Source organism: Neofelis nebulosa, chromosome 17, assembly GCF_028018385.1.
Source record: "Neofelis nebulosa isolate mNeoNeb1 chromosome 17, mNeoNeb1.pri, whole genome shotgun sequence".
Lineage (NCBI taxonomy): Eukaryota > Metazoa > Chordata > Mammalia > Carnivora > Felidae > Neofelis > Neofelis nebulosa.
The window spans coordinates 38,534,733-38,560,637 of NC_080798.1; the positions used below are offsets into that span (position 1 = coordinate 38,534,733).

A 25,905-nucleotide genomic window follows, 5' to 3' on the forward strand; every position below is an offset into this window, starting at 1 on the left:
AAGACCCTTCACCCCAATGTACCACAGCATTAAAAATATCTATGTTGTCTGAAACTCAATAGGTATAGGCAAATCTGCATTGAAAAACCCACCTCAACAATGCTAGTTTGGGATTCACAGTTAAAATCAGACAAGCTCACATGCCACTCTTTATGTGGTATTGCTATAAAAGAGAATTCTCATCAAGTTCTGAAATTCACAGAATATAAAAGAGCTGTGTCTCTAGCTTCCAAGTAAGATATTTCTAAAATAATTTGGCTGCCATTTGGGCAAATATATATGTGTGTTTTGTCTTGACAGCCTGTCAGCTGGCAGACAGTTCTTGAACATCACATTCATTTCAATTTAATATTGGTAAATTTCTCAATTAGAATTTTATTTTTCACTTTCTGCACAATGAAACCCCCAGTCCTTGCTGGCATTCCTCAGGGTGTGCAGGTGCAAGTGCTGGCATTTCTGCAGTAGCAAAGGAAGAAAAATGAAAGAACTAAGGAGGGGAGGGAAGAGCCAGGCTGAGAGAGAACAGTGGTAATGGGGAGAGAAAGGAGATAGTAGCTGACCTTCATCCTGATATTCACCTTCATGAGAAATGAAGGGAATAATTCACAGTTGACAATAAAATAGTGCAGCTGCCTCTGCTTCCTTTAACCAGAGAGGCTGGAGTCAAACAGAAACCAGACACCCAATGCGTAAAATCAATACTTGAGCAAAGGTCCAAAGGTAACGTGGGAAACAGATTAATAAAAATGATTTTAAAAACTGCAACAGCCAATTCTGCACAATTACTTAACTTTACAGCATACCTTTACCTTGTGTTTCCTCATGCGATTCTCACACAATGAAAGCAAGATGGAAATTATTATCTTTGCATTATAGCTTGGGAAAATAAGCAATAATTTAACCTCCCTGAACTTCAAAGTCAACCAGATAATAAGGGATGGAACTAGGATTCAAAACTCCATCTAACTTCAAAAACCACACTTTCAATCGCAGCAAAAACCACAGGTTTTTGGAAGAGATGTCAAAGGCTATACATCTTTTAAAAAATAACTGTGTATATGTTACTATGGATGATTTCCTTTAGTCTCTACTTAATTATCAAGAAAATGAATACGTAGGTGTATATTTATACACTATTATGTAGCTAATATTATGTTATTTCCTTTAGTCTCTACGTAATTATCAAGAAAAATCTTTTAAATAGAGGAAAAAATGCATACATAAGTATACATTGATACACTGTATTATGTAGCTAATAATATGTTTAATATGCTTTTCTTAGCTGAATGATCTTGAAGTCTTCAGAAGTTTTGGGGGTTTTCTTTCCCAATGTATTTATCAAGTACATGACTCATATACACAGTAAAGGAAGCCTCTGACATATTTACAATAAATAGATATAGATTTGGTCATTATGATGCAGGAATCGTAATCATGAATTGCAATCAACAGTTCATCACTTATTAGCAATTAAGACAAAGTGTTCTGTATGTATTGTAGGTATCAGGAGTCCTTTAAAACCATCTTACTATAATTTAGATAAAAAATAAAAAGACAAATTAGAGAAATTCTTTGCTCTAAATGAGCTGATCAAAGAAAAAGAGGAGGGGAAAAAAAGAAAAAATAGTTTCTGAGTTCCTGTTTTCATGTCAGATTTTTAATTCTTTTAATGTTTATTTTTGAGAGAGAGAGAGAGAGAGAGCGCGTGCGCGCAAACAGGGGAGGGGCAGAGAGAGGAAGACACAGAATCTGAAGTAGGCTTCAGAGTTTGAACTGTCAGCACAGAGCCCAATGGGGGGCTCAAACTCAACAAGTGTGAGATCATGATCTGAGCCAAAGTCAGAAGCTTAACCAACTGAGCCACCCAGTTGCCCCTGCATGTCAGATTCTTAAAGAAGTATAAACATGGAGATGCTTTTGCTCATTTGTGGGTGTCTCCTTGTGGTGATGGTAGAAAGCTAATTGCTTGCTAGAAAGCCATAGAAGTTTCCCTAGAAAACAGGTCATTTCAACCAGGTGTAGAAGAGCAACTGGATTTTGATGATGATGATGATGATGATGATGATGATGATGATGATGATGATGAAGGAGAAGGAGGAGGAGGAGGAGGAGGAGGAGGAGGAGAACAAGAACAAGAACAAGAACAAGAACAAGAACAAGAACAAGAACAAGAACAAGAACAAGAACAAGAAGAAAGTAGAATTCCTTGCACAAGAGATGGGTAAAGTGGAGTCCTGGCAAGAGATAACATGGGTAAGATAGGAAGACCTAAAATGCTCATTCACTGTTGCAGTGGGTCTATTTATCAAAGTTATAATGTAGGTTAAGAGCAAAGAAATCAAATGAAGCCAAGCTATTTACCTAACTGTGGCCTTCAATTTATACGTTTACTTGTGTCTTCTAGTTGTCTCATCATTTCACCTGCTTTAATTTACGTGACTTTGCTGCACTGCACGTATCCTTGTAGGTTGTCTTAAATGCAATTTGAAATAAGCTGGGGTACTTATTACATACATAAGAATGACTTTTGTAATCTCAGACTATGAATTTTGGATCCCGCCTTATCTTGTCAGGTACGGAAGAGGTCTAACACCTTTCCTCTAATAGTATCAAGTCTAGAAACAGGTGTTTCCTAGACCAAGGCCAGGGGTGGAGGATAGATAAGGATATCCAAAAACAGTAAAAGAAAAGGGAGAAAATCATGTTTTGAAATATATACTGCTCAATAAAATATAATGGATACTTGAATGCCTGCAAACAAGTATGAGCAGGACACTGGTGAATGCAGTGCTCCTACAGAAAGCTCAGTTACAAAGAAGTCTCTAGCAACTGTGATTTCCTAATTCACTCTTGACTTGACCTACCAGCTCAATCCAATATCTGGCTGACTACAGATTTAGACCGTTTTCTCTTTCTCTATGCGTGGCATCTGCATGTGAATATACACAAACAAATAATTAAACATCAAGCAAATATCAATAGGATTAGTCTGGCATGTTGGAACAAATCTTGATAAATCCATCTCAGTAACAATACTCAAACTACAAGTTTGTGAGAGGAATACAAATTCAGCCTATTCAAGTACTATCGTTGTAAGGAGAGATATTTTAATAAAACTGCTTCGTCAGTTCCTATTACTAAGGGACTAAAGCTATTGAGCTGTGGAACTTAGGCCAAAAAAGGGGATTTGGAAATGCAAATCAGAGATAAGACGGTAATAAATGTCTTTCATTCAGCAACACACCAGCCCAGATGCCAGGAACTATTTTAAAGAGGACTCTTAATATTTCTGTGAAATTGGAAGCATACTTACCCAAAATGGACATCTCTGGCACTGTAGCATGATAGGGTCCATTAAGAAACTCCGGTGCATTGTCGTTGATGTCTTGAACTTTAATAATAAATTCAGAAGGAGGTTCCAGAGGCTTGTTTGTCTCCCAGTCCACTGCCTGAGCTGTTAGAGTATATTCAGCCTTTTCCTCACGGTCAAGTCTTTTTATAGCATGGATATCTCCTGTTATATCATTTATTTGAAATATTGTCCCAGCTCCATCACCTGACAGGATATACTTGATTTTTTTGCTTCCAGGATCCAGGTCTGTGTGTAGCTAAAATGCAAAGTGACATGGGTTAGCAATGAGGCAATTTGCAAAGTTATTTTTTAACCACCTTCTGTTTGAGTATCAAGTTGGTTCTTTCTACATTCATTCTAACATCATCAATTTATTCTAACAGTAGTTGTACAAAGAGTTTAGGCACTGTATGCATATCAATCAAAATGAAATATAGAGGCACTTGGGTGGCTCTGTCGGTTAAGCATCTGACTTCGGCCCAGGACATGATCTCACAGCTTGTGAGTTTGAGCCACACATCGGGCTCTGTGCTGACAGCTTGGACCCTGGAGACTATTTCAGATTTTGTGTCCCCTCTCTCTGCCCTTTCCCCACTCGTGTTCTATCTCTCTTTCTCAAAAATAAATAAAACATTAAACACAAAATTAAAAAATATTATAAAACAAAATGAAATACAATAAAATGTATACAAATCAGTTCGAACAGTTTTTTTTAATGTTTATTTATTTTTGAGAGAAAGAGAGACAGAGCATGAGTGGATAAGGTACAGAGGGAGGAAGACACAGAACCTGAAATAGACTCTAGGCTCTGAGCTGTCAGCACAGAGCCCCACGTGGGGCCAGAACTCAGTAACGGCGAGATCATGACCTTAGCCAAAGTCAGACGCTCAACCATACATTTAGAATGATAAAAATATCAAGAGCAAAACACAAAAATCATATATTCTTTTCCATTTATTAATACATTTATTTAAAGTTTTTCTTAGCTACCTTTAATGGGTCATTTAATGGATCATAGTGTCAACAACTATGGGATTTGCTTATATGATAATTCTCTTAACTTTTCCAGAAGTCAATAAGTTAGACTATTTCACATGAAACATGAGAAAAGTGAGGTGTGACAAGGCCCATCATAACCTCTCCAATGTTTCTATTTGATGGGATCAAGTGCAGTAGACCCATAATTCAACTCAGGTCTACCTGTTAGAAAAACAAAAATAATCCAACCTGAAGTATAGCAAGATCTTATATTTTCTATGACCTTCTCTTCTTTGATTTGTACAATTTTTCTGGTCCTGGAAAATTATTCCCATTTGATAAAGAACAGCGGGGCCAGAAAAGGGTCCCCTTTGCAAAATCAGAACTTTGCAGGAGAAATACAAATTCATCTCAGGTCAGGGTGTCATCACTAGCTAGACCCCCAAGGCCTAACCTTTACTACTTTTACCTGCTTGTACCCACTGACCTTTGTTCCACACCTTTCTGTAAGCTCTTCTTTCCAGCTTATCTCTTTATTCAAGCAAAAGACCCTATAGGTACAATATCCCATGACGGAAACCAAAATTATCCTTCAAGCAATAACGAACTGTTTAGAGGAAGAGTTCCATGAACCCAGACCACCCAGACCAGTTTGAACTAAGCTTCTGACTCACACCTGCGCAGATGGACCACAGAGTGACTGACAGTTACCTTTACCTTATTACAATACTAAAATCTCCACCCTGGGAGGAGCACAAGCCTCATATACATAACATACAAATATAATATGAATATGCATGTTTCCTTAAGGTACATGTGGGACCTTAATGCCCACCACTACATCCAATGACAAGGCTCCCCTTTCTAAATATTCATCCTAATCCTAAAAAAAAAAGAAAAGAAAACAAAGTTACCCTTGCTCAAAAGTCACAGCTTTTGAAATTACTCCCCATGGTCTCCTTATTTGTTGCAAAAAAGTTTACTTTGTGTGACAACACCACCTGGTATAGTTTCTATCTGTGACTCACCAAGGACTGAACTCATGTTAGTTTGGTTACAAGGGCAAAAATTTACTGAATACCTACCCTACCTGAAGCATTCTGGTAAGTACTAGGGAAAAGAGAACCCCTCTTTTAAAATTTTCAGCTTACTCTCAAGAGTGAGACAGGAGTGTTCTGACACATGGTACATCTTCTTTATACTATGTTGACTCCTGTTAAAAAAAACTAAAAACAAAACTGTATATATTTTAGTTGGCATTTTTAAAGGAAAATTCACTGAATTATGGCTGAAAATAGTGCTTAAATGTACATATCTTCAGTATGTATATATGTATGTATATATGTATGTATGTATGTATGTCTGTCTGTGCGTGTATCTACCTATTTTCCAGGTATTTCACTGTAAGATTTCAAATTTCAAATTCTTGTTCCTTAAAAAAAAATGCTGCTGCATGGAAAGAAACTCCTAGACTCAAAGATACTGTGTTCTCTTGGGATAACTTTTATTCAGAACAGGCTCTATCGCTTTCTTTGCCAATTTAAATTGTATTTAGCGCTTCAATAAATGAAAAGAATATAAAAAAAAAGACATAAAATAGCAACAAAGAATCCAAACGCATCTAGATCTCCTACTTTACTTTTGCATATTTTAAAAAGTTAAAGCATAAGATTACATCAAATATTTATTGAAACTCAAAATGTATCCCTTTCATTTATTGTATTAAATTTATTAACAAGAGCAAATATTGAAATGCCACTTTATCTTAATGAGTATGGGATTATAATTCATTAATGTGATATTAATCCTAATTTATGATCATTTTAATTTATGTGCATTTTAACATTTTCATTAGCATTTTTATTAAAAAAAGAAAATTTGAATAATATATCCTTCTTGGAGGTTTCCATCCACATACAAGGCATTCCTGAGACACAGAGGTATTGGTATGCGTCACTCTTGGACACAGCATTTTTGCTAAAAAAACTCAAGCCATCCAAATGGTGTTATCCTCATTTATGCTGGAAATTATTTCTGCCATACTTTTCTTTACATTTACCCTTAGCCTCTGATAAGTAAATTGCATTATAATCCTAACTTGGGTTTTGATGGCCCCTTCTGTTAAAAGTAACGGAAGCAGAAGGGGAAAGCATAGGTTTTTGAAGTCATAAAACACAAAGCTAATATTTAGGTCTCTAACCATATGAACTGGAGAGGTGAACGCATTTATTTGAGCTTCAGATACCTTGCCTAGAACACAGGGATAAACCATCTACTCTGCAGATGTGATTTTGGAATCTGAGATCATCTGAGAAATAGAGGAAAAGGGGAGCGGACATAGTAAGGATACAGTAACTAAAACTGTTTTTATATCAGTATCATACTCAACCATTTGCAACTATCTGAAACACTGCAACATAAGTGAAAGCAACTTCCCAAAACTAGATCCTGGAAAAAATGGAAAAAAAAAAAAAAAACACAACAAAACACCAAACAAAAACCCTAAGTAAACATTGTATGCTCCGTCTTTCTTCCAGAAATTCATTTTTAGCAAATCTCAGTAAAATCCAGATCACCTGGCTAACGGTACTCTTGAAACACAGAGAATTGTGTTTCTATATATATTTGGCTCATCCTACTGTCTGTGTCACACATACAAACACACACTCACATGGTTATTCAAGTAACCCACTTGGCATTACAAACAAAAGATGTGTGGATATGTAAGAATGGCAATTTACAGGCAACAAACGCTGTAAGACTCCAGGTGTGGACTTCAAAAGGACATGGGGTGCAGAAAGACAAGCTGTTCTCTTTGTTGTGCATCACACAAGTCAGCCAGCACCTGCTCACTTCAATACAACTTCACTGATCCTGTCACCAAGACCCTCTCTGTGAGATTATGGTGCAAAAGATGTCCCCAAGACACTGAATTTTCACACACCATGCATCACGTGCAAGGGTGAGGACCATCTCCCGAGGGCTGCTTCTGTGACACGAAGCAGGCTGGGTAAGGGACACCTGCAAATTCTCCTTGAGAGGTACAACTCTCAAGGCCTGGCTACAGTACACCCATTCATTTATTAAATATGAACAGAGAATGTTTACAAACAACATACACATGGTTGCTGCTCTCCAAGACCCAAAGGCTAGTGAGAGATAAATACACAGAAAATTCAGGGTAAGCAGACTTATTATTATTATTATTAATCATTATTACATGTCTTGGCTACTTACCATCTGGTATACATTTTTACATGTATAAATGCAATGTTATTCCCACAGCAAACTAGATAATATTTCTCCACTTCACCAATGCAACTAATGCAATTCAGAGAGTTTTCGGGAACTCTTCCACAGAATGCACTATCAGCAAGTGGCAATCTTCAGAGTGTAAGCTTTAGAGTCAATTTCCTGGATTCAAATGCATGCTCTACAGGCTATGATATGGAGGGGTATGGGAGCATACAGAAATTTTACTTAAGTCAGAACGTGAAGTGTGGAGGGACAGAAATGGCCTCTCCAAAGAAGCGATGATTAAAACCTCAGATCTCAAAGAAAGGAGGAAGCACATGCCAGCCACAGGTAATAGTATGGATAATGATCCAGAGAAAAAAACAAAGCATACTGTGTTAGAGGAAGTAAAGATGATTTAATATGGCTAGAGCACTGAGTCAAGGAGAGAAAATGTAGAAGAAAGAAAGAAAGAAAGAAAGAAAGAAAGAAAGAAAGAAAGGAAGGAAGGAAGGAAGGAAGGAAGGAAGGAAGGAAGGAAGGAAGGAAGGAAGAAAGAAAGAAAGAAAGAAAGAAAGAAAGAAAGAAAGAAAGAAAGAAAGAAAGAAAGAAAGAAAGAAAGAAAAAGGCAGGCCAGCCAGGGGTCAGATTATGAAGAGTTTGGAAAACAAGAAGTGGAATTTAGATTTGACTATGAAAGTAACAAGAGTCCATCTACACAAGGTTTCAGTAAGGAGCCTGACATTATCATAATTTTGTTTTCATAACATCACAGAGGTTGGTGTGTGCCTACAAGAAAGGTCTTGTGGGCAAAAGAGGGAGAGGAGGTCAGAGAGAAAACAGACACCAATTCGCAAAGCTGCCTCAATTTTGGTGCTCAAGTTCAGCTTGACACCCATGATCTGTCACATCTACCACCAGACGAATCTTCAATCCCTCTGGTCACTCACTGCAGCCTGGCTGGAGAAGCAGAGTGTCAGGTGTGCAAAGGGTGAACCCAGTTTCTTAGATGAAGTCTTCAATTTCAGGGATCCTAACAGGACTGCTACATATCTGAGGTGAAATGTGAGTATCAGTACAATTGCACCCTCGCCATCTTCCATCTATTTGCATAATACCCCCCAATTAAAATGAGTTTAGACTACAAAAGTCATGGGAAGAAGGATCTGCATTTACATTTCCCCTTGTATTCCCACTGCCTAGTAAGGTGTCTGTCATGGTGTTGGAAGCTCTAAATGTTTTCATGGAATAAAGTGAATGTGAAGGAAAGGAGGGAATTAAGATCTTCCCATTCCATTTTCAAAACAATGATTTAAAGAGGAGAGAAAGGAATTTAGAATAATTAGGCACAGTGATCTAAAGTCTAATCGACTGTAAATCCAAAGCCCTGGAAGTCCCCCAACTGTGTATTCAACTTTAACACCCAATGTAAGAATGGAGACATGGGAATGTTGATGGAAGGATGAGTAGATGGATGGATAAATGGATGCCTAGTGGAAGGGTAATAGACGGAAAATAACAATTATGTGATAATTAGAAATCACTGCTCTCAGAACAAGAGCCCCCGCCCCACCCCAGTCTCCAATGTCACCCACATCTCTTTGTGAATGTCAAAAACAAGTTCAGACTACTTTTCAACCTTCTCACACAGGATCTCTGAGGACACTAAAGTACTCCTAGGACAACAGAGTCTGAGAGGATGAATTCCTCCCTTAATGGCTATTTTAATGCCAAAGAATGATTTAATTACCACTCTGCCACCTTTCCCTCTGGAGTGAGTTTTGAGGGATGACATGCAGTAACCCACAGGGGAAATTACTTCCTCATCACTTCCTTATCAACTGACAACTGGATAGCTCTGGCATCAGAACTTATTGGAAGTTCCACTCTATCTGCACAGACATCACCAAAGAGTGTCTCATTCCCTATCCTGCTCTAGAGAAGTATCCAAGTTGCTAGGAAAGAATCATCTTTTGGGACCCAGAGAAATTAACAGAGATCGTTGTGGCATAAAACTGTCACTTATTGATCCGTTTTTCAAGAATCTGCTCCCCTTTGGAGAAGACAGCAAGCTTAGCACTCTTGAATCAAATTGTATCCTAGCACCTTATTCTCAGTATCTAGTACTGTGCCTGTCAGGGAGAAACAATACCATGGTCTGTGAAACTATCAGTGAGTAGACTGATAATCTCATCCTTACAACCATTTACTACCAAAGATGGCAGTAGGGACTTTGACACAATGTACAATTTTGGTCTAAATCTCAAGAATACGGCACTTCAATCTAAATCAAAAACATATTGGGGCACCTAGGTGGCTCAGGTGGTTGAGCGTCTGACTTTGGCTCAGGTCATGATCTCGCGGTCCATGAGTTCGAGCCCCATGTCAGGCTCTGAGCTGACAGCTCAAAGCCTGGAGCCTGCTTCGGATTCTGTGTCTCCCTTTCTCTCTGCCCCTCTCCCACTCATGCGCGCGTGCTCGCTCTCTCTCTCTCTCTCTCTCTCTCTCTCTCTCTCTCTCTCTCAAAAATAAATAAACATTTGGGGCGCCTGGGTGGCTCAGTTGGTTAAGCGTCCAACTGCAGCTCAGGTCATGATCTCTCAGTTTGTGAGTTTGAGCCACGCGTCAGGCTCTGGGCTGACAGCTCAGAGCCTGGAGCTGTTTCAGATCCTGTGTCTCCCTCTCTCTGACCCTCCCCTGTTCATGCTCTGTCTCTCTCTGTCTCAAAAATAAATAAACGTTAAAAAAAAAGTTTAAAAAAATAAATAAATAAATAAATAAATAAATAAATAAATAAATAAACATTAAAAAAAAACATTTATAGGCTGCTAGGAGATTGAAAGGTCAGGTGAAGAAAAAGAGCACAAGGGCATAAAGATTCTTTTCATGTTTCTAAACTGCTCTCTACCAATAAGGAGCAGGGATTAAAGCCATGTAAAAGGCATAGCATCATCCCAACATTTTGTAAGACAAAGCTTGGGATATGCAATTACTCTTGTGATCACACACTCTAAGGAAAAAAAAAATTCAGTGAAACAACAGTTCTCAAATTAACTCTCCTATAAACCGAGTTACCCTTCAGTTTGTCTTAAGAGGTAAAAAGGCTAAAGAAGAAACACTCCCTGGTTAAAATAACAGAACACAGCATCCCATACTGAAAATGACTCCTGCTTCACAAAAATATAGTTTTCCTAAAGCATCACCACTGGCAAAGGGACAGCATGTTGATATCTCAGACTCGTTCTTTGCATTCTCTGTCAATTACTGGTGTGAGCACTGAACAGCTTGACCTGACCATGGGAACTGGTGTCCAGAGAAATAGAAAGTTAGAAACAAGCCCAAGTGAACTGCTGTTTTTGGCTGCAGGGACCTGAAAATATAGTCAGAAAAAAAATACATTGTCTTCACTACTCTTTTAAAGATAGATGGATGGATGGTGGATGGATGGATAGATAGATGATAGATATAAAGGAAGGAAGGAAGGAAGGAAGGAAGGAAGGAAGGAAGGAAGGAAGGAAGGAAGGAAGGAAGGAAGGAAAGAAAGTTCCACAAGGGAAGGACCTCTATGTACAGTATTAAACATTATACCCAGCAACAAACATCATACTTGGCATATAGTCAACACTCATTAAAGTCTATTTATTTTTTCATCTGCACAGGACCTATTTTAATGTCCAGTACCTTGTCAATGATTTTACATGGATGAAGGACTCAGGTTCAGCAAATATAATGACTTTTTGACACATACAATTAACAATGATAGAACCAGATATAAACTTAGTAAATTGGATTCCAGAGCATATACATTTTAGCGTAATTCTAGAGAGACCCTCAGGAGTACATAAGTAGTTAGTCTAGGGATCTCTCATTTCCCTAGATGAGGAGACAGGATATAAAAGTTTCTCCAGTTTATTCCTGAATGACAATATTTAATAGACACATTTACAAGCCATGAGTATAAAACCATAGAGAACAGGCATATTTTGTGAACTAATTTATCCTATAAAAGTTTGAAATGGAATAGACACAGACATAGGAAGAATGCTCAACTAATAGGAATGTGAAAGGAGAATATTAACAGGAGGCCAGCATACTGTTTGCCAAGAGACTACCCAAGCCAACATTCATGACCTGGGCAAATTTATCACCTTCAGTCTGGACTGTGGCTTTACAGATTTAGAAACATGATGTGTCAGACCCATGAGTCTGAGCCCCTCCCTGGACTTTTGTGCTGATGTTGCAGAGTCTACTTGGGATTCTGTCTCTCCTTCTCTCTGCCCATCCCCTGCTTGTGTGCGTGCTATCTCAAATAAAAAAAGTGAAAATAAAAATAAATAAATTAGGCACCCTATTAACAATAGTAACTAATAATAAAATGGAGCAATTATAACAATATACCATAATACAAGTTCTGTGAATGTGGTCTGTCTTAAAATATCTTCTTGTATTGTGCTCACCCTTTTTCTTGTGATGATGCACAATGATAAAATGCCTACATGAAGTGAAATGAATGATGTGTAGGCACTGTGACGTCATGTGTGAAGCTACTATTGACTGATAATAGATTAGAATGAGGATCTTCTGCTTCAGGATTGCAGTTGACTAAGGGTAACAAACCATGGAAAGGGCAACTGGGATAATGGGAAATTACTGTATTTGTACTCCAAACTAGGGGTTTTGATTCTCATCTGTCTAAAAGGAAGGATATTTGTGAATCTATTCAGTCACCACTCTTCTCACCCACTCTTTCATGCACCCATATGCTGTTGAATAAAACCATTTATCTACCTACCTTTCTCCCCTTAATTCTCTTATCCACACATATGTCCATTCACTCATCCACCCATCAACACATCCATCCACCCATTGAGTAGTGGTGGATGAAACTTGAAATTGTGATTTCTTCTGTTAAATCTGACCTTTGGCTGTGACCGTCTGCTTTTTACAAGACTTTGAATGAGATGGTTTGCAGAGCCCAAGGGGTAGTATGAGGCAACACAGCTAAGTTATTATTAGGCATCTTGATCACAGAAAAAAAATGATTTACCAATATCACACCCCATTTGATGACCCAGACTACAATCTAGGTTTATGTAGCTCTTTTTAAACTTCAGTTGCAATGTTCTTTCAAGGTCACGGCATTTTGATTATCCCAGTCTCTTTTTAAATACAGAATTTCAGAGAGGAGATAACTGTCATTTGGTTATCCACTGTGTTCTTTCCCACTGTGCTCTTGTCAGTTATTTGGATAACAAGATACATCCTGTTTAGCAAGTAATTGTGATTAGCACATCAGAAATCTAACTCATATTTTCAACTCCTCTTAGTTCTCTGGTTAATCAAATTCTTTAGAAACATAAAGAACACTGACAAAACATTCTCTTAAATTTTTTTCCTTTTTCCACAGTTCGACTGAATGTTCCAGTGTAAATTGTGTGAGATTAATCTGATGACACTACTAAACATGAATTTTTATTATAATAAAATTTTAAAGATCTATATAACTCAGTGAAACAGTGTTTTCCAAATGAGTGATGCTAAAAAAACTATAAAATGGCAAAGATCTATTCCAAACAAAAGGGAAACCAACAGACTTAATGTAGAAGAATACAAAAACTTATTGATATGGTTTCCGATTCACATTGAAACTAGCTTTTCAGGCACTTCCACTTGTGGAGATTTGGGTGTGATACCAAAGAAAAATATCCACAATTATCTAGAAAGATTATAAAAATATCCATGCCTTCCCAACTACAGATTTGAGGCTGGATTTTCTTCTTATATTTTAATGAAAACAACATACTATGACAGACTGGATGCAAAAGTAGATAGAAGAATCTAGCCATCTTCTATTAACTCAGAAATTAAAGAGTTTTTTTTAATGTAAAACAATAACATTCTTCTCATTTTTTGCTTTGGAAAGTAGTTTTCATTCAACTTTTATGAGTTTATCATTTATAAATGATTTATGTCATAAGTTTATCATTTTTACCTTTAAATGACTTAAATCTTTAAACTTTCTCAGTGTGAATTTCTAAAATGGAAAACATGTAAGTATAATACAGTTCACATAAATCAAGGCTTTATGGAGTCCTTAATAAGTTTTTTTAAGTTATAAAGATGTCCTGTGACCAAAAGAAATTTGAGAACCACTTATTCAAATTTATAACAATTATACCTTAATAAAGTTTATTTTGAAAAAAAAACTAATATAATTTAAATTTTCATTAAACATAGGCTAAATGTAATGTAAACAAAGGTTGCTGAAATTAAAAAAAAAAAAAAAAAAAATGTAGGCTTATTCCAAACCTAGGTTTGGAAGTTTCAATGTATGACCACAAGAAAGTTGAACTTATCTTGTTTCAATCTGAGGCAAGTTTTACAAATGGGAAAATTAACACTTTGAAACTTTGTTAATGTTAAATGTTAAATGACATACTATAAATCAAGTTCCTGCCCAAGTTCCCTCCTTCTTTGAAGCTAACTTAACACTATTTGCACATTAAAGCAATTCTTCTTAGACACTGGGCACTCATCTGAAATCTCAGGTGAATATTATCTCAGGTTATTCCAAAGCCCTGGTAAACCATCTAGATGGCTAGAAGGAAAAAGTACAAACACATTTTCATCTATATACTGGAGCAGTGTAAACATTAATAAGTATCAGAATCCTAAATAAAAACACAGACTTCTGGACCCTATGTAGATATTTGGGGTTGGGCACCCAAACAATTGCATTTCTAAAAAGCTTCTAAGTGATACTAATATTATTGGTCCAGGAAACCTTTGAAAACCACTGACTAAGGAATCAAAAAGGAATTTACTTCTGTGATTTTTTTTTAATCTTGAAAAATTGTAAGTGAAATTATTTTATCTGGTAACAAATGCTAATTTTAATAAATGGTTCCAGTTGTTTCTGCCAGAAATAGTCAATGTTAGGTTCCAAAACATTTTTTACAAAGATTCTGACATTCATGTCCTGAATACTAAAACTCTTAATTTATATAGTAATAGAGATTCATATTTGTCCCTGTAGTCTATTGTAAAATATAGTCAACAAATATTAATACTGTTTCTACTATGTGCCCAGAAAACAGATTCTCATCCCATCCTCTTGCTATGGCACATAACAGATTCATACTGTTCTATAAGAGTTAAATATCAGGTCAAATTTACCTGCTTAACCAAATCCACAAGTACCCGGGATGTTTAATAGCAGAATCCTTTTCACACTCCTAACATCTACCCTAACTACTGAAAGTTGCTGAAAATATTCACCTTCCCAGGCATCATCAGTGTGTACTCATGTGAAGGTCAAAGAGCATCATACTCAAAAATTGCACTCATAAATATACAGGATCTTGGGGCACCTGGGTGGCGCAGTCGGTTAAGCGTCCGACTTCAGCCAGGTCACGATCTCGCGGTCTGTGAGTTCGAGCCCCGCGTCAGGCTCTGGGCTGATGGCTCGGAGCCTGGAGCCTGTTTCCAATTCTGTGTGTCTCCCTCTCTCTCTGCCCCTTCCCCGTTCATGCTCTCTCTCTGTCCCAAAAATAAATAAAAAACGTTGAAAAAAAAAAAAACTAAAAAAAAAATAAATATACAGGATCTTGGTGATTGATAGAGTGATATAATCAAGATAAATGGATATTAGTTTCTATTAAAAAAAAAAAAAAGCCATGGGGCGCCTGGGTGGCTCAGTCGGTTAAGCGGCCGACTTCGGCTCAGGTCATGATCTTGCGGTCCGTGAGTTCGAGCCCCGCGTCGGGCTCTGTGCTGACAGTTCAGAGCCTGGAGCCTGCTTCAGATTCTGTGTCTCCCTCTCTCTGACCCTTCCCCGTTCATGCTCTCTCTCTGTCTCAAAAATAAATAAACGTTAAAAATAAATAAATAAAAAAAAACAAGCCATAAACACTTAAAAATCTTATCTAGCCATGCAGTCTTCTTTAGTTGTTACAACTCTAAATACAATTCAACCCTTCTATTTTTAACATCTCTGTCTGTTGTGGCAAAGAAACAATTTAAAATAAAGAGTGGTTGGCTGTCTTGAGGATTGTTTGTAAGATACCCTTAATATACAATTTCCATAGAGTTGCTAATTGTTCCTTACTTTAAAATTCACTCTTCTGAGAATGAGATGCATTTGGTAATGTAAATATCAACCAGGCACAGGATACTGCTCTCACTGCATTAGCATCCACATTATTATTCAGTCATAATTAATATACTTTGAAAATAAAGTGTTGACAGCACTCTTATTCAAATATATAGCATATGTTTATAGTCTCACACATTGAGGTACACACATAATTACAACGTATGTGTGAGAGAAATCGCAAAGGCAGTCCAAGAAGCTGAGCTTACACTAATTGAAAACTGCCACTGTCCAATTAACGCAGGTGAGACCATGGGGTAGCAACAGTGCAAATGCCTATCAGACATGGCCAGCCTGATTAAATAACAAGACAACACAATAAAAAAAGCAAAGAAGTTTTTGTTGTTCTTGTTGTTTTAACAGAACCTCAGGAAGCTAAGCAAAGTCGGGAGACTCACAGTTTTTCCTTATCCCAGTAAAAACTAAATCTCAATGGAAAAATTGATTAGTAGAGACAATACTGAATATCCCCAAATCAAAAGGCTCCCCTTTCACCAATCCAAGCCACCATCTGGAGAATGAATAATTATTTCTACTTGTCAGACACAAGCTTTTCATGATTTTAGAGACATAAAATAGTGATAGTACATTACCTTTGTTTCATTTTTATTTTTTTTTTCCATTTGGCCTCATTAGGAAATAATTAATGCATCTTGCCTAATTATAGAGGAATTATCCCACATACATTTCAAAGCATCAGGAAACATAAATTTTAAAAGGGTTTTCTTCTACAAAAGTACAATATACAGTTCCTTAGTGTAAATGTATGTCATGAAATGAAAATTAAGACTCGCAGTAAATAACTGTTTACCGGCTAAACGACTTGGTTGGTTTCTGAAGTTAATTCTTAATGGGGTGGGGGGATGTGTGCTGTCGCAAAGCAACACAAACTCTCTACCATTATTATTTCAAAGATAACTGTTATCAGGATCAGGTCAGGTCATGGCAGGATAAGTTGAATACATAGAACCTACCATGTACCATTCTAATTGATTAATGTGTGTGTGTTTCAGCCTTACTCTCCATGGTAGTTTTTATTATTCACATTTCATAGATGAGAAATCTGACACACAGAGTAGTTAAATCACTGACTCCAAGACAAAGTTAATAAATAAGAATCATGGAGTTTTGGTCTCAAATTACAAAGCTACATGTGCTTGTGTGTGTGTGTGTGTACACGTCTTTACAACCATTTTTTTTCTCCACTTGAAATAAATACTCTATTTGTTTTCTCCAGGATTCTGTTGACACTTCTTTGGAAATAGAAAAATAATCTATTCCCTAAATATGAAAAGAAGGGAATAGATTGAACACTTATTGAAAACTGATCATTTACTAGATTACTTAAGTCAGAAGACAACAAACAGGAAAACAGCTATTTGAACCCAAGTATGCCTGACAGCAGCCCATTAATTTTCAGTGCTTCACATCACTTTCCAAAGTCTTCATACTTATTTATAGACAGTGTTGCTTCCTGTCTCTGTAACACCTTCCAAATTAACACCCTGGTCTGTGTCCTTGTTAGCTATTTCTTCTAAAGGGTCAACTCTTGAATTCACCAAACAGATGAAAACCATTAGGTGGTAGAAGGACTTTTTATGTCCTTAGGTTTCTGTGACACCTGACAGATGGAGCATATGCCCACAAATGACCCAGCATTTAAACAATTGTTGGCTAAGCAATAGGAATGATCAGGATGCGGTGTACTCACTCACAAAGAAGAACTGGTAAAGGAGTCATAATTTTGATTTAATAGATTCCACTATTTCTTTTGTGAGCTCACATAAGTCTCATTAATAGTGATAGCAACTATACATAGACACATATTGAAAATTGGCATCCAGGCTGTGTTGAGTTAATGGTGAGACTGGAGAGGAAAATGGCTACACGAGGTCTCATTTGTTATACACTTTTTATTTCAAGTGGCTAATCACTGCCATTGAACTCCGCCATTAATACCTTTTATGACAATTTCAAGGATAAAGAGAAAAAAAAAAAAACCAAGAGATGCATTAGAAGGCATTGCATGAGCTATATCACCTGTGGTCTGAGTGCCTCACCATTTAGCCTTGCCATGTAATTCAACAACCTGGTATAGCAGAAAGAAGATGGATTTTGGAGTCACTCAGTCCTGAATCCCAACAGTGGCTTTGTGATTCAAACATCATGTGACTTTAAACAAATCGTTTTACTTATCTTCAATTTCTACATCACAGTACAAACAAGAACGTCTTACAGAGTCAATGTGACATTTATATTAAAACGAAGTATACCTGTTAACTGACAATATTATGTGTGTAAGGTACAGAACAGGTGGGGGTCTGGATTCACCAAACATTCTTTTATTTCTACTTGTACATATCTTTCATTAAACACACACACACACACGTGCGTTCATACACACACACACACACACACACACACACACACACACACACACCAATGCTAAATCATAGACATTATATACAAGTAAATATATGACACAACTCTGTGCCCAGGGCAGGGTCTATGGTGATACCTCAGGAGATGCTTCAGAAAATGGAGCATGAGGAGCCGTGTGGACCTACCTGGCCCGAAGCATAATGATGAAGCCTTAATCAACTTTAAATGTTTGGGTTTTTTTTGTTTGTTTGTTTGCTTTTGTTGCTTTTATATAAGACATTAGTTGACAAGAAGGTGAGGCAATTCAAAAAAAATACCTAGTAAAACCTGGGATTGAGAGTAACTTGTTCTGTGTGTGTTCCACAAGACAAGCAAACATTTCTAATAAATTTTAACTTGATAAACGAGCGATGTGTTGTGATACAAGTAGTACATGATGCCAAATGTCACATGATCTCAACTAAGTCAGGGAAGTTCATTTTGATACACAAGTACTTTGATTTACAAGTATGTTTCCAGAATGAACTATGCTTGCAAACCAAGATTTTACTGTATTTGAAACCATTGCTCTGAATACTCTAATCATATGATTCAACTATATAGGAACACCTGAGAGGTTCCAAGGGCAGTATCATCATAATGACCAGTCCTTCCCTTCAATAGGTTAGTAAAGTTAGTTCCAATGAATTGTACTTTACATGCAATAGTTGCACTTCTGTGACCTACATTAAGGAATGTTAGAAATTAAAAGTCTTATGAAATACCTCACTGTGATATTACACAGCTCACGTTGGGGATTTTGCTCATTCCATTGCCTAGTGTCCTTCGGGGGAAAATGGTGAAGGATAAATAAATATTCCCAACACCAAGCCAGTGACCAAATTTCTTGAGGTGAATTGGTTTATCTTATGGATACTCTAATTTGTACTGGTAATCAACTTTTATACTTCACAATGGATACTAGCAAGCTGAGAGTCAACCTGTTGGCCCCACCACTAACAAATACATAGGAATTCTATTGTGCAATTTTGTGGATTAGCTAAACTATTTCGCTCCCATTTGTTTTCCGTTTTTGTAACTTGTCAATTATCACTAGGTTATGAAGGCCTGTCCTTGCTTTTATGTTATTTTTTGGTTTTATTTCTTTAGATTTGTATTTTCATCTATTGTAAGCTTTGATATGCTTAGGTGAATACAGTAAACTTGCTTTTGAGATATCCAAATGCCTACCTACCCTATGCACAGGCTATTGCAGAGTAGAAATGTTCTATTTATAATTCTCTCTCTTTCATCAAGGAACCTCGTCAGTTCAAAAACTTGTTGAGCTTTTGAAAGCTTGTTCTTACTGTGACTCTTGACTGCCCCGGGTAACTGCATCTGTTGTGTGCCCACACAGCTCTCCTCCTCCATTCCTTCCTGTTATCTCTTGTCCACTTCTAATAAAGACCAACTTTAAGACCAATAAAGACCAATATTAATGAACCTAATAACAGTTCATAGGAAATGTTTATCATCCTATCAAATGAGCAAATGAATATAACATTATATTTTAGAAACTCTATGAAAGTCAGTGATCTGAGAACTTTTCCAAAGATGTTCAAGGTACAGGTGCTGTTGTAGAAGCCACTTCATTAAAATAGCTTTTCTTTGTTTGTCTATATTATAAGAGGCAGACATATCTGGGGCTTAGATAGGAACTTGTGTTTTAGGAAAGGGACAACTGTGAAGAAGCAGAACAGTGTCTGGAGCTATATACATTAGATATTTCTTTAACAGAGCTTACAGTTTGGCTTTTTCAATTTGCTTTGCCTATTTGTCTTTAGATTTTCACCTGTTCTGATTTACTGTACTGTGTACCATGTACCATGTATAAACCATACAAGCATCTTGAGCCTTAGTTTCCAAATGGGTATAGTGGGGCTAAGGTTGCATATCTGGCTGACTTGGTATCAAGCCGGCCACCCTGACTTCAGAACTCCTGCTCTTAACCAAGTGACTACAACAAAAACTTCCTGAGCTAGGTATTTTCATTCCCAGCTATCTCACCAGCTGGTTGTTCCCCATATAGATTGAAGATTCTTGGGAAGAAACCTATTATATTGCGCTTGCCAGGAAAGATTTCTAATAAGTGCACCACTGTAAAGATGTAAACAAAAGCATGCCTTATTTAATAAGAAGGAAATCAATTAATTAATCAATAGATTAATACATACAAAACTTATGTCAATTACATGCCTCAGAGAAAAACTAAAATGCAATCAAACATAATTATAGGTCAGCTTAATATCTGTAGAGCCTTTTGCTCAATGACTCTGTTGCATAACAAATACATGCCTATCACTATAGCCCTATATACTATGGGGACAGTTTTTAAACAGAAGTGCAGTCATGAATCATTTTATATCACAGATTAGAAATAAGTGCTTAAAAACAAGTGCTTACTGAAATCTGCATTATGCTGAACCAAGAAGAAAGATAAATGTTTAAAGTAACAACAACAAAAAAATGTGAACAGTAAAACTAAACATCAGTGATGTGGATTAAGTAGCTAAAATGAGAGAAGACACACACACACACATGTATCTATATTCTTTTTTAATGAGAAGTTCCATTTTCTTGCACACAAATGCATATAACCTTTAGAAACAGGTTAACCAACTACTGCGGGGACACATTCCAACTTGAGAATAGGGTTAAAATGCTTTGTAATTAGCACAGGTCGCTGACCTTTGCTTATACTACAATTAGATTGCCTATTCCTCAATGCACTTTTGAAAAATGTTTAAAACTAGCTTATTTCTTTAATGCCAAAAGGAATGTAAGTTTACAATCCTGCATTGACCTTTGGAGTTCTGGATTCATCACTCACAAACCTTAGGAGACACTTGCTTTGGGCTTAGAACTGTGTGGACCTTTTTATTCCATAAAAATAAACCATAAACTCTTTCTCAGTCCTGGTAGAAATAATGTCCATATTTAAAATAACAACTGAAGCAAGAGTTTGTACTGTATCATTCCTTTCTCCATGGACCATTAAGGATTTTCTAGCTACAATTTTGTCTAGTTAAGAAAAGTGGTCTCTGGGTATTTGACTGCAACAAAACAAAACAAAGGGCCTTAAATGTCAACCTCAATGAAATTCCTGATGTTATTCTCCATTACTTGGCTTGAAGAGTCCAAGAGACAAAAATGCAGCTTTCAAAAGAGCCTGACTTGCTTGCTACCTGCTGGGTCTGACTAGCTAATAAATACACATCTAACCACACCCTTGAATTTAAAAGTTGCTGGGACTCACATCAAAGATAGTACTTACTGCAGCATTTTCTCTGCATTGAACTATATATATGTGTGTGTGTGTGTGTGTGTGTGTGTGTGTGTGTATACACACACACACACACATAATCTCACTTAAAATGAATATAAAAGTTGAAATAATGAGTACGTCTGATGTTCATTAAGAATCCCTCGGTTTGCGGGTGTGGTGGTGGAGGCAAATATAAACTGTATTAGACTCTCATCACACCACTGTGACACTTTTTCTGGTTACTAGGAACACTTACTTTCTACTGTCAGCAACTGTGAACCACGATGTCATGTGGGTCCAACAGAAAGTCCACGAGGGGTTTTACTAACTATAATAAGTAAATGTTAAACGAACAAACAAAAATAGCACATAAATGAAACTTCCAATGATAAAATCTACCTTAAAAAAAAAATCAGTGGTATTAAATGTGCGGTTCTGGGATTTGAGCTAAACATACACACACGCATACACAGGCCTAGTAATCGATAACTGGATTAACACATACACATCTAATGAATAACTGGACTAGAAGTGAGATGTTCTAAAATGTATTGAAAAATTACAAATCATCTCCATGACATACTGTGTTATTAACTGTGAAGACAACACTGGATACCTAGGAGAGATAATGCCAGAAACAAACAAACAAAAAAATAGCATTATGAAGTCAAAGAACCCAGTTCAAGGGTTTTGGACTTTTGTGCTCCAAAAATACATTTTGCAGTATGCATATGTACTTCTGAAAACATTCTCCACACAGGAATATATCTGTGGCCTGGGGAAAATTAATCTGGAATTATATGAGTTTTGCTATATACAGTGTCCTTGATTATTATGCCACTGTCAGGTAATAACTAAGTGCTATCAGGATTAAGATATAACAGTAGGTTCAGAGTGGTGAAAACTGAGTCCTAATTTCTGGGACCCGCTTTTTTTTTTTTTTTTTAACTGTCATTGATTGTACCATTCCAAACCCTGGGGATGTAATAATAAATCAGAGATATCTCCTGCCCTCAGTGACATATATTTTATTTGACATGATGGCTGGATTTGAATTTTACAAAAGAAAACACAGTAGTTAGGAAATACAATCCCCAGCAGGGAACTAAGATTCCAATGTGTACCCATACTATCTAGGGAACCTTGTTAAAATGCGAATTTTGATTCAGCAGGTCTGTGATGGAGCCTGAGCATCTGCATTTCTAAAAAGCTCCCAGGTGACACTGGTGTGACCTAGGAACCCCATAAGACCCACTCAGAACAAGACAGGAATCCATTCTTTGGAAGGTGAAGATGAGATGAAACCGCCATGCGAAAAAGGAAGTTCCAGGGGCGCCTGGGTGGCTCAGCTGGTTAAGAATTTGACTCTTGATTTGGGCTCAAGTCATGATCTCAGGGTTCCTGAGTTTGAGCCCCACATCGGGCTCTTGCAATTCTGTCTCCCTCTTTCTCTGCCCCTCCCCACTTACTAGGTCTCTAGCAAAATCAATAAAAATAAACTTAAAAAAAAAAAAAAAGAAGTTCCATCTACTGAAGAAGTTGTCCTCTTTCTTATTCATAATGACCTGAGAGTAAGACCCTCTTCATTTGAAATATACACCAATACAGACAAAGGGAAAATGGACAGCCAACTTTAAATCTAGGTCTAAAGCCCTTTTCCTTTACAATCAATCCCACTGTGTACCAAACTGAGAGGATCAGCATCAATTGAACAGTTTCAAGAAACCACAATAGGTCCAGTATGGTTGGGGAGCAGAGGATATTGAGCAGTGTGTAAAGAGGAGAGGCTGATTTTTTAGGTAGTGGTATGTTTGTGGGCATCCTCTAGACATATTAAGTATACTAGACTTTTACCCAAAGGTGTTTGGATAAGTTAATGAGGGATTTAGAGCAGGAGAATACATGTCCAGATACGTGTTTTAAAAACATCACTCAGACTGCACTGTGGAAAACTGATTGAAAGAGTATAATCTTGAAATCAGGAAAGAAATTTTTAGAAATTAAATTTAAAAAAAATACATGGTGATGGGGCTCCTGTGTGGCTCAGTCTGTTAAGCTTCTGACTTTGGCTAAGGTCATGATCTTGGGGTTTGTGAGTTCGGACCTCACATCGGGCTCTATGCTGACAGCTCAGTGAGCCTGGAGCCTGATGCGGATTCTGTGCCTCCCTGTCTCCCTGCCCCTCCCCCGCTTGCACTCTGTCTCTTAAAAATAAACATCAAAAAAAACTTTTTTTAAAAAATACATGGTGAAGGGGTGCCTGGGTGGCTCAGTCGGTTGAGCGTCCAACTTCGGCTCAGATCATGATCTCGCGGTCTGTAAGTTCGAGCCCCAGGTTGGGCTCTGTGCTGACAGCTCGGGGCCTAGAGCCTGCTTTGGATTCTGTTGACTCCGTCTCTCTTTGCCCCTCCCCCGCTCATGCTCTGTCTCTCTCTCTCTCTCTATCAAAACTAAATAAACATTAAAAAAAAATTTTAAAATACATGGTGAAATAAATCAGGCAATGAAATATGGAAATATAGCTTAAGGTGGTTTCAGCAAAAATGGAAAGGCATGGTAAAATTTGAGAAATATTCATTGGGATAAATATTGGGGAAATTAATTAACTCTACAAGCCTGGGTTTTTGCTGTTTATTTTTTTCAACTTTCACATGTAGCAAAAGGAACAGAGTTCTAGGAATTTTTTTCTCCTACTTTAAGATTTTATATGGTCTAGTCTATTTTGGGTTACATCTGTGTTTCCTGAAGAGAGATACCCAATTTTAAGTGGTACAGACAGAACAATTTTAAATGTATGGATTATTTTTTCTCTGAATGGAAAGGGCAATGAACACATCAAAACCTGTGATTGTAGACATAACATTGCTTGAGTGAGGGCAGAAATCATCTACAGTGCTCAGACTGGATCAGTGACAGAGGTGTTTCTGGATGGTGCTGGCATATGCCACAAAGTAAGGAGACAGTACCTGAATGAATGAAGTTGCTTCAGCCCATATGGTCCAGAAGTACTGAGTGGTGCCCAGAGTGAGCCAAACAGCCTATCTAAATTCCAGAACACTAAAGCCTTGTCTGTGAAATACCCGAGGCATGCCAGCCTGCCCAGTGGACATAGGGGCAACGTATGTCAGAAGGTAGGTTTAGTGTGGGTACATAGGATGTATCTGGGAATCTAAACGAACTACCAGATATCCTTCAAGTCCTGGCTCAATAAAGGGCCTCCCTGACCCCTTGAGTAAGTGGTGACTCTACAGTAGTTAGTATAAACTGAAGGATAAAAATAAGAGGAAGCTTAAAGTCAGGATTCAGTAAGGACACTTTACTCTTTTGTATCCTAGCACTTAAGAATATGACTTATACGGGGACCTGAGTGGCTCAGTTGGTTAAGCGTCCAACTTCAGTTCAAGTCATGATCTCACAGTTCTTGAGTTAAGCCCCACGTCAGACTCTGCACTGACAGCTCAGAGCCTAGAGCCTGCTTTGGATTCTCTGTCTCCCTCTCTCTCTGCCACTGCCTCGCTGTGCTGTCTCTGTCTCTCTCTCTCTCTCTCTCTCTCTCTCTCCCTCTCAAAAATAAATACATAAACATTAAAAAAAAATAGAGTTAAAGAAGAATACGACTTGTGGACAACCCATGTGTGATCCAGTACATATGGTTTTTATTGCGCTTTAAAGAATTTACTTCTATCACAATTTTTCAGACAGGAAAATATAAAGTCAATTAAAAAAAAGAAAACCCTCTTGAGAGGTACATGTCCAGCACATGGCCTTACATTACCCAGCGGAAGCTACGGTTGTTATTACTTGATTATGAGTACCGCGACTGTCTTCCTCCCTCAAAATGGATTTGAACTCCTATCCACATCCCACTCATCTTTGTATACCTGGCACTGAATACAAGACTTCATGTATGGTTGGTATTCAAGACATGCTTGTAGAATTATCAGATGATCACCAGCACTAAAATCCTCAGAGAATTTAAGTCTGATTGTCACCTGAAGCTTTACAGGGAAAAAAATGCAAGCTTCAGCAACTACAGGATGTGATTCCGGCATTAGGTCCCACACCACGTCCACAGTATGCCATCCAGATAGGAAACCGCCGAGAGGATTGACTACTGGGAACAAGCTGAATTTGTGAACACTAATGTTAACTATCATCTTTTGCATTAAATCCCACGGCCACAGGGAATGCTATCTTTACATCAGAGCGGAGATGAATTACCTATGGATTCCCCATTAGATGATGTTGTCGATGAGAATGTACCAAAATCCTGCAGGCTAACTTCAGAAGAGCCAAAAGTAAGACAGCTACAGTCTATATGCTTTAAGCTAGCATGATAAATGTAAAAGTAGGATATAATTGTTCTATTTGGAATGCATCACTAAACTTGAAGATGTGCATGTATGATGCATAACCAGAAAAATACAGTCATCATATTACTTTTGATGAAATGAAGTAACCTATTCATTTTCATTAAATTTCCATTAGGCGCAAAAACAACTT

The 25,905-nt window shown here is 37.4% G+C and overlaps 1 protein-coding gene across 5 annotated transcripts in view; it reads right to left on the reverse strand.

Moving 5' to 3' along the window:
• CDH8 (cadherin 8) overlaps positions 1-25,905 on the reverse strand; it is a 361,133-nt gene that overhangs the window by 245,025 nt on the left and 90,203 nt on the right. For all 5 annotated transcript variants that reach the window (XM_058706101.1, XM_058706098.1, XM_058706099.1 and 2 more), the window contains one exon: positions 3,314-3,608. In XM_058706101.1, the coding sequence (XP_058562084.1) occupies positions 3,314-3,608 (295 nt within the window). The remainder of the gene's footprint in view (positions 1-3,313; positions 3,609-25,905) is intronic.